Source organism: Heterodontus francisci, chromosome 25, assembly GCF_036365525.1.
Source record: "Heterodontus francisci isolate sHetFra1 chromosome 25, sHetFra1.hap1, whole genome shotgun sequence".
NCBI lineage: Eukaryota > Metazoa > Chordata > Chondrichthyes > Heterodontiformes > Heterodontidae > Heterodontus > Heterodontus francisci.
This window is the reverse complement of record NC_090395.1, coordinates 55,217,806-55,228,063: the sequence shown is the minus strand read 5'-3', so window position 1 is coordinate 55,228,063 and position 10,258 is coordinate 55,217,806. Positions and strand designations below refer to the sequence as shown.

Below are 10,258 nucleotides of genomic sequence, written 5' to 3'. Positions count from 1 at the left end.
TTTACCTTGTGCAATATTGTACTATATTTCATAAACAAAGATTCAACTGTGCTTAGATGTTAACTTGCCTTTTGAAGATGTGCAAGATTTTTAAAGAAAATTAGAATGTCATAACAGAATGAGTATTAGCATATTTGAACAGAAATATCAAAAATTATATTTGTTTCTTAAATGGCAGATAATTATATGCAACAACTCACCTAGCAGATCAGAACAGATGTCTGCAATCTAACTTGTCTTCACATCAGTGTTTTGATTACAGCCACATTAGCAATATTTAGATAGAGGTATTGCAATTTTGTATTCATTGAAGTAAAGTAAAGATGGAGAACAGATTAATTTATTGGCACTTTGTTTGCCTTGATGACTTTGGCTATTCTGTTTGGGTCCTTGCAGATACCAAAGTCAGTGTTCATTATTGAACCAATGATGGTTTTATCACCGTCACACTTCAGACCATTTTCACAAGGACATTTGTAATAGACGTTATACAGGAGCTGAAAGGACAGACACAGTTTTAATATTTCATTGATATCATAAATAGGATGGGTAAATTACAGTTATTTACTTTTTTTGAAGTCAAGATTACTACATGTCAAGATTGTGTAGCCATTAATCAAATTTTATCCATTGCAGTCAGTATATTATTATAATAAAAGTTAGATTTGTTTAAATGAGGCAATGTACATTTGTAAAAGGTTGACAGCAGACTTAATCATATCCAACACCCTTTCCCTCCCTCACTTGCCAAATTAAAGAGTAGTATTAATGACTATTGTGGATAGGTCTTTGACACAGACTATCCAACCCACCTGCCAGGATGAGAATCTATGGTAAATGCTTTGCTATTAGCAGAACTTTAGGCTCGTATATACATTTTTAAAAGTTAATAACTACATATGCGTACAAAGCTGCTTTAAAATAATTTTCAACAATATACAACATTAGAGATTGTTTTAAGGTGTTAGTCATGGCGCAGTAGTAGCATTCAAGCCTCTGAGTCAGAAGGTTGTGGGTTAAAGTCCCACTCCAGAGACTTGAGCAAAAAAATTGAGGCTAACATTTTAGTGCAGTACTAAAAGAGTGCTGCACTGTCAGGTGCTATCTTTCAGATGAGATGTTAAAATGAGGCCCTGACCCCTCTCTCAGGTGGACATGACCAATCCTGTGGCACCTTTCAAAGAAGAGCAGGCAAGTTCTCCCTGGCGTCCTGGTAATATTTATCCCTCAATTACTAAAAAACAAATTATCTGGTCATTATCACATTGCTGTTTGTGGGACCTTGCTATGTGCAAATTGGCAGCTGCATTTCCTACATTGCAACACTTCAAAATTACTTAATTGGCTGTAAAGGGGTATCCTGAGGTCATAAAAGGCACTACATAAATGCAACTAGCTCTTTTAAAAAAATTATTGAAGTTGGAAGAAACTGATGTAGCAACATTAATGTAAGAAAAGTGTGTTTTACACAAGAACAGACACAGAAATATTTGTATTTACATAATATCTTACCACGTCATTCAAACATTTCTTTACAGTATTAATTACTTTTGGAACATACTGTTTGTTATTTTGTAGGTGAATAGAGTTCTACAGGAAGAATAAACGGCAAAGAGGACTCAGTAACAGAATAATACAGTGAAAGGAATGACTTTTCCATTTACATTTAGATCCCTTGATAACTGCTGATAAAATAACTAATTTTTTTATTGGTGAAGGTAACTTCAAAATTGTGTACATACATGACCTGAGCATGTGTTTCCTTCAGCACCTCGACTGGCACACCTTGCAAGACTCAGTCCAGTATCTCTGTGGCAGCAGTCACTCTTGCACTGAAAGCTTCCAATGCAGAGCTCTCCATTACTCTTTGTAAAAAGAAGACATATTTTTGAATGTCATAATCAAACAGCAAAACTAATTGTGAGATTATGAAATGTACTTTCTAAAAAGTATTGCTTCGGTCATACACCTCTTGTACTTTAAAACTACGTCAAAGAAAATAGACTTGGCTTATATGGAAAATTTGCCAACCAAGATTCCTTTAAAACTATTATACATTTTTACAGAGCACATGAATTTTAATCATTTTTGTAGAATAATCAGTCACCCAGCTTTCTGTTGAGAGATCTTTTACTAAACAAATGTGTTTTACTTGGATGTTTCATTAAACACATTTTTTGCCACAGCCACAGAACAGATCTAATTTTTGCCATGCTAATTTATTCAATAAATAGAAAGCACTGTTGTATGACAGGAAAAGGGTTCCTAAAACACTTGGTGAATTTCACTGAGGTTTCTCCAGCTCATCTGCCGTAACGGTGAGTGGAAGAGCCATGGAAACCCCAGAAAAATGATGCCACTTTTCTAGGATTTCCACCGAAGTTATGGTGGACAAGTGGAATTTCCCAAAAACATTCACCTCAAAAGACATGGTAATAAGTCAGTTATAACATGTTTAATCTCTTTCATAGTAACTTTACCACTGCTCACTGATATTGCCTTTTATAAATAGTTGCGTTCCAAGTGTTTCCATGTGATCTTACCAGGTTCAGAAGCAATCCTCTCTCAGGAACTGCTATTGACATTGCAATACAACATGCCAGGAAGACCAATGTTAGCTTCATTTTGCACAGCACTGGACAATTACAAGTGCAATGAAGGAATTTCAATTCTTCCTTTTATAGTGATTCAGTAGGTCACATATGCAAGTTAATCATTAAATTTGACCCTTTTAATCACTTTGCAATTATTGCAAAATATAATTCATTATTATTACTGGTCTGGGACATCTGCAGATGTGGCGTATTTAAGCTGTTAAGCAGTGTTGACTGTTCTGCTTTCCTAAGTTTTTTTTTTCTATTTTCTCTTATTTCAAACAGACATCCTGTAAAACTTTGTTCACTTACTGTTTACCTTTCACATTATATTAGTTTATTATCTGAGCTTTAGGGCTGATAACATGTTATTTGGAACACTAACATTTTTAGACACACAAAAGCAAACAACTTGACAAACATTTTTGATAAATTACTCATGGTAATGTATAATGTAGTTGCAGGATTTTTTAAAAATCAAATCAAAATTTTAGGTGACTCAATGCAATAATAAGTGTGTGCATTGCGTTGGTGGGTTAGTTGGATAGAATGGGCATATGCCCGATGGGGCGAATGATCTATAATTTTAGTTAAGTATGGTTACATTGTTACATTGATTACAAGTTGTGGGAGTCAGGTGCCAGCGATCGCCAGAGCTGGCGGGCAACCATAAAGGCGGGGCTAAAGCGTGGCGAGTCGAAGAGACTTAGCAGTTGGCAGGAAAAAAGACAGAAGCACAAGGAGAGAGCCAACTGTGTAACAGCCCCGACAACCAATTTTATCTGTAGCACCTGTGGAAGAGTCTGTCACTCTAGAATTGGCCTTTATAGCCACTCCAGGCGCTGCTTCACAAACCACTGACCACCCCTAGGCGCTTACCCATTGTCTCTTGAGATAAGGAGGAAGAAGAAGAAGAAGAAGAAGAAGGAAGAAGAAGGAGGAAGAAGAAGAAGAAGGAAGAAGAAGGAGGAGAAGAAGGAGAAGGAGGAGAAGAAGGAGGAGAAGAAGGAGAAGAAGAAGAAGGAGGAGAAGAAGAAGAAGGAGAAGGAGGAGAAGAAGGAGAAGGAGGAGGGGGAGGAGGAGGAGGAGAAGAAGGAGGAGGAGAAGGAGGAGAAGAAGGAGGAGGAGGAGGAGAAGGAGAAGAAGAAGATTACAATTCACCTCACTGCCTTTTGGGCCACAAATGGGAAAACAAAATGGCCAGAGATCCCATCACTGATTGTTATGCAATGGCCCTTGCTAGAAAGTGTGCATGCAGGAATATCAGGAGAGTACAGGATCAATTCTGCTATGATGCCCTCCATGGACAAACAGCCTGCTGATAATCACTGCCCAGGCATTGGGATGTGTAGAGATACAGAATGACTTGGTCAAAGATGACAGTATCCAAGATTGACTTGTTCCTTTTTGAACATATTAAAAAATGAATTATGGTGATTAAAATATAGGACTAGCTAAAACTCTGGTGTGTAAAAGGGAGGAAGACAGAAAACAGGAAACTACAGGCCAGTTAGCTTAACATCTGTCTTAGGCAAAATGTTAGAAGCTATTATTAAAGACGTTATAGCAGGGCACTTAGAAAAGTTCAAGGTAATCAGGCAGTGTCGACATGGTTTTGTGAAAGGGAAATCATGTTTAACCAATTTATTGGAGTTCTTTGAAGAAGTAACATGCGCTGTGGATAAAGGGAACCGGCGGATGTACTGTACTTAAATGTACTGTACTTAGATTTCCAGAAGGCATTTGATAAGGTGCCAGATCAAAAGGTGGCGCAGTGGTTAGCACCGCAGCCTCACAGCTCCAGCGACCCGGGTTAAATTCTGGGTACTGCCTGTGTGGAGTTTGCAAGTTCTCTCTGTGTCTGCATGGGTTTCCTCCGGGTGCTCCGGTTTCCTCCCACATGCCAAAGACTTGCAGATTGATAGGTAAATTGGCCATTAGCAATTGCCCCTAGTATAGGTAGGTGGTAGGGAAATATAGGGACAGGTGGGGATGTGGTAGGAATATGGAACTAGTGTAGGATTAGTATAAATGGGTGGTTGATGGTCGGCACAGACTCGATGGGCTGAAGGGCCTGTTTCAGTGATGTATCTCTAAACTAAAAAAAAACTAAACTAAAATAAAAGCTCATGGTGTAGGGGGTAACATATTGACATGGATAGAAGATTGGTATGGATAGAAGATTGGCTAGCTAACAGGAAACAGAGAGTAGACAAAAATGGGTCATTTTTGATTGGCAAGATGTAATAAGTGGTGTGCTGCAGGGATCAGTGCTGGGGCCGAAGTTATGGTTGCTAAATTTGCTGATGACACAGAGATATGTAGTGAAGTGATTTATGACTTTAACCCCTTATAGGGACCAAATCAGGTGTACATCACTATGAATCTCCTTTAATCAAGTTCAAACCAGACAAATTCTCAGACACTTATTTGGGACCAAAGAATTGCTTTCCCTCAAAGAAAGAAAACCAACAGAGAATATTACCATCTTTCAGATAGCCTATTTTTAATATTTATGGTTAAGTCATAAATATCCCAGATATTATAAGGGTCTGGGAAACTCTCTTCAATATGTATCTCTCCACTTAAAGAGACACAGAGAGGGGGTACTGATGATTTATTAACTTTTATAGATTTATTAAAGAATTTAACATGTAATAAAGTTAACTGGATAACAATATCAAATATTACTGAGAGCTGTAACACACATTCTTATTTCTAACATAGACTCCAAATGGTTAACCTTGCTAATGTTACAGAAAAATTATCCTAGAATAGCCAGAATATCCATCAAAATTTAAAGTAAACTTTTACCTAAATCCCCCATGGGATGAGAATGGTTGAGGATACAACACCTCTATATTTTGCTTTCAAAACCTTTCATTCTTATACTATTTCTAAAGTGTCATCTGACTTCCAGCATTTATGTGACCTTCCTGTGTGTGTTTAAAATCCATATTTTTAATTACCATTTCCACTTAATGTTCCGATTAGGCACACTACAGCCTGCCGGATTGAACATTGAGTTCAATAATTTCAGAGCATGACGGGCCCCCCATTTTACTTTTATTTTTAGTTATTTTTTATTTTTTACATTTTTTACAATTTTCTTTCTTTTGTTTATTTCATTCCATTGTAGATTGTTCAGTTTGCTTACCCACTGTTTTTTTTCATGTTTGCACTTGCTGCTGTTCAATCTTCAGTTCGTTAACACCCTATCTGTACTAATGCTTTGTCTTTCAACACACCATTAACATATTGTTTGCCTTTGCTCCATGACCTCTTGGTCAGCTATGTGGCCTTGTCCAATCTACACCTCCTTTGTTATCTCCTGCCCCACCCACGGCTCACTTGCTTATAACATTTGACATTTCTAATATTTGCTAGTTCCGAAGAAGGGTCACTGACCCGAAACGTTAACTCTGCCTCTCTTTCCACAGATGCTGCCAGACCTGCTGAATGGTTCCAAGGTTTTTTTTATTCCTTGAGTGTCTAGCCAGTTCAATGAGAAGGAATGAGATGGTTGGGAATTGCGCACATTTTATTGTTTTATCTCTGCTCAGATGCTCTCAGCTTTATCCATTGACATTTACACTTCTAGTGCTGTATTTACATATGAAAGGCAGACTCATTAAGATAACACATTTGCCCAATTCTTGCAACCGATCATGAGAATGTGCTTCTATGGTAACTATTAAATGGATAACTACTATTATGTTGGACTGCCTAGAAACAGCTTGAACGAACAGTTATAAAACCAGTTAAAACATTTTTTGCCCTTTCATTAAAGCAAATTCAAATTTCTGCATGCTTATCAAGGTGTTCTCCCATAATATGGCAATAAAACTTGGGATGTGTACTGTAATCTTGCACATTCTATTGTTGCTCAGAACATTAAATTTATAAGAGGACAAGGAAGCATGAAGGCAGCTAAATGAGTACAGGGTGTTTGCCCTGAACTGGAGTGAGTACAAAAATGCAAGTTGTGACTAGTTAGCTGTTAATGCCTTTGTCACAAGTGCTGACTGGATGGATTTGATTGACAAGTGAGCTATTACCTGGGTGTGAAAGCTTTGGCGACTGGTTGGACTGGTGTTTGATTCTAAAAGGCAACTGCCTTCAAACTACTTTCACTTATTTGAGTTTCAAAGTCCTTCAAGTTACTTTATCAAGGCGGAATATTGGAAACCAGTTTAATGTGGAATTTGAATAATGTCGGATTTCCTGGAAACTGTGGGAGTGATTTCAATCTTGTTAACACACTCTTTACAACAAAAGCAGGGTATCAGCGAGTGAAGTAGCATGTGAAACAGAACTTCCGACATACCTATGGCTCTCCACCCATTCTGATTTTCAGGTGGCCTTGATTTAGGTAGCCAGATCTCCTGCTAGTTACAGCAAGGGCATAATGAATACATTGTAAATTTGGTTAAACAATGAAACAAAAAGGGAAATGCTGCCTACTCTGGATATCTGAAATGGAGAAGCCAGAGGGCTCAATCAGTTTCCTGCAGCTAGAGGTCTTTGGCAGCACTTCACAGAAAAGTTCTTCAGTTTAATAACGCTTGCTGCCCTAACAGTCATGTCCAAAATCTCTCCCAGCCTTCAACCCTCAAATAAACTGCATCTGCCCAAAGACCAACATTGATATTCATGTCAACTCATATTACAAATTCACCACCTACAACAGTAACATTCTCAACAGACAATGATCTCAAAATGAATTATAGTTTTACTACCTTATACAAATGCCCAACGCTGGTAAATCACCCTGGAGTGAGCTCAGAGTGTGTGTCTCAAGTGCTCTCTTGTCTAGTACAGTGGCCCTATCAACTACTCCTCCAGTAGCTATGTATTCATTGAGATGACCTTATACTCCACGGTTGATTGCGGCCAATACCATGTGTAGAACCTCATACAAGTTGATAGCAGAATCCTCCATATCTTTCATTTATAGATTAAGCCCCTGGAATCCATATCGCTCTCCTCCAGCTTCTTGGCTGTTCTTTCCACTCCTGCTCATTTGTGCTCAATGAATCATTCACCGCAGAACCCACCAAAGGTGAAGATTTCTGTGTTGGTGCTTATAAAGAGTGAGACCAAGTCCTGGTGCAGGACTCTGTCGGGAGGATTCTGTCACTCGTTCTGAAAGGCCTGAAACCTAGAAAATGGGAAGAAAGACAAGAGTCAGCACATTGTGGCAAGGCTAAGCAGTTGCATGTCAGCAAAACGCACCATTAGCCTGTCTTGCTGATTGTGTGAGTGAGTGAGGTAAGTAAACAGAAAAAGAAGACAAGAGACCCGGACACTCTGCTCAGCCATTTCCAGTGCTGTGTGTCCTCTCCCTGATGATGGTATATTCCTGTCAACTGTGCAAACAATTCCTCTGGTGGGCCACTATGCAGGCAGAACCTCACTCCAAATAGAAAATAGAGGCAAATCACAAACTTTGAATGAAACAACCATGTGAATTCAGTCTGCAGGATCACCTATTTCACCTTCTACCTGCTTGGATCAGTTGTAGCACTTTTACCCCTGAATCACAAGATTCTGGGTTCAGGTCCCACTCCAGAGCCTGAGTACAAAAATCAAGGGGTTAACACTCCAGTGCAGCAGTGAGGGAGTGCTGCATTGTTGGAGGTGCTGCCTTTCAGATGAGATATTTAACTTAAGACACACCTATCCACTTGGGTGCATGTAAAAGATTCTGTGGCACTATTTCAAAGAAGTGAGCAGAAGAGTTATCCCTAGTGTCCTGGCCAATATTTATCCCTCAGTCAACATCGCAGAAGCAGATTATCAGGTCATTATTACATTGCTATTTGTGGGAGCTTGCTGTGCACATACCAGCTCCTGTATTTCCTGCATTACAACAGCAATTATATTTTAAAAAGCACTTCATTGGTTGCAAAGCGTTTTGAGACATATGGTGGTCATGAAAGGCGCTATATAAATGCAAGTCCTTTTTTTGATTGTGTCCTAATAGGAATTTCCACCCTTTTTTTGTTTGACTTGGCTATTCTAATTTAGACCTAGTCAACCACCCATTGTCTACCCTCCGTATACTCTTAAGGTAATCGAAAACACCGCTGTCTGTGTCCTTTCTTGCACCAAATCCCATTCACCCATAATCCCTGTGCCCACTGACCTACATAGGCTCTCGGACAAGCGATGCCTCGATTTTAAAATTATCATCCTTGCTTTCAAATCCCTCCATGCCCTCGTCCCTCCCAATCTCTGTAACGTCCTCCAGCCCTGTAACCCTCTGTGATATCTTCACTCATCTAATTCTAGCCTCTTGAACATCCCCGATTTCATTCATTCCACCACTGGTGGCCGTTCTTTCAGGCGCCCTGGGCCCTAATCTCTGGAATTCCTTCCCTAAACCTCCCCACCTCTTGAGCTCGCTTTCCTCCTTTAAGACATTCCTTAAAATGTAACTATTTTAACCAAGCGTTTAGTTATCTGACCTAATATTTCCTTATAGGTCTCAGTGTCATATTTTATAATGCTCCTGTAAGGACATTTTATTACAGTAAAGGTACTATGTAAATAAAAGTTGTTGAAACCGGAAAAAACCTGAAAAATGACACAGAGTTCAGCAGGACCATGTTAAAATGACAAAACATTGACAAACCACAGATGAATTGCTACTGCCCTGTTTTGGCACAAATGTGTCAAACGATAAATAAATTAAATTAAAACAAGCCCAGAGGTTTCTTAATGATTGAGAAGTAGCTGCAAGATTTGCCTGTGGTGAAGGAGTTTTTCAGAATGCCTCCCCATCCCTGGCAGGAACATAGGAACAGGAGTAAGTCATTTAACCCCTTAAGCCTATTCCGCCACCATTCAATTACATCATGACTGATTTGTACCTCAACTCCATTTATCAGCATGTGTTCCATATCCCTTGATACTCTTATCTAATAAAAATCTATTGATCTCAGCCTTGACCCAGCATTCACAGCCTTCCTGGGGAAAGAATTTCAGATTTCTACTCTCCTTTGTGTGAAAAGCTGCCTGCTGCTTTCAATCCTAAATGGTCTAGCTCTAATTTGAAGGCTAGATCCTCTTGTTGTGGATTCGACACCATCCTAGAGGAAATAATTTCCCTGAACCTACTCTATAGAATTCTTTTATCATTTTAAAAACCTTGATTAGATCACTCCTCAGTCTTCTAAACTCAGTGAATACAAAAGAAAATGTGGACAGTGTGTCTTCATAATTTAACCCTTTAAGCCCAGGTATCATTCTGGTGAACTGTGCTATACACCCTCCAACGTCAATGTATCTTTCCCGAGGTTTGATGCCCAAAATTGGACGCCATACTCCAGATGGGGTCTGAAGACAGAAAGTATTGCGAAATATTATCAGATACTGAGGAATTGTGTTGAATATTCCATTAAATTGCATGAGACTGCTCAAATACATATCTTCAAATATGTTACTCATTTAATGCTGTTTTGTTGAACATTTTCAATTCATGTTACCTCCTGCACTGCTGGTGAGTAATTTGTTTCATCGACATAGTGTGTCGTGAGAAACTACTCCCTCCATGGAAAATATTAAATGAAATAAGTATCAAAAATGCTTCAAATTTTGGTGCTTGTTTTCTGTAGAATTAAGGGGGGAGTTTGAAAGTGGGTGAGCATGCGAATTTGGGT

General features: G+C 38.9%; 1 protein-coding gene across 2 annotated transcripts; it reads right to left on the bottom strand.

The window, feature by feature from the left end:
- Positions 1–277: 277 nt before the first annotated feature.
- Positions 278–2,624, bottom strand: LOC137384099 (colipase-like). 2 transcript variants are annotated; one of them, XM_068057702.1, is made up of 3 exons: positions 2,544–2,624; positions 1,743–1,865; positions 278–497 (listed from the first exon to the last, which is right to left on the bottom strand). In XM_068057702.1, exons 1-3 carry the CDS (start codon positions 2,622–2,624, stop codon positions 336–338), a joined length of 366 nt encoding a protein of 121 aa, XP_067913803.1. In that variant the 3' UTR covers positions 278–335. The 2 variants fall into 2 exon arrangements, with proteins under 2 accessions (XP_067913803.1, XP_067913805.1); XM_068057704.1 differs by lacking the exon at positions 1,743–1,865.
- Between the last annotated feature and the right edge of the window lie 7,634 nt (positions 2,625–10,258).

Coding starts and splice junctions, on each gene's coding strand:
- LOC137384099 (XM_068057702.1), bottom strand. CDS start 2,624: ATGAAGCTAACATTGGTCTTCCTGGCATGTTGTATTGCAATGTCAATA. Junction 1,866..2,543: donor GAGGATTGCTTCTGAACCTG/GTAAGATCACAT, acceptor CTTTTTACAAAG/AGTAATGGAGAGCTCTGCAT. Junction 498..1,742: donor GAAACACATGCTCAGGTCAT/GTATGTACACAA, acceptor CTGTCCTTTCAG/CTCCTGTATAACGTCTATTA.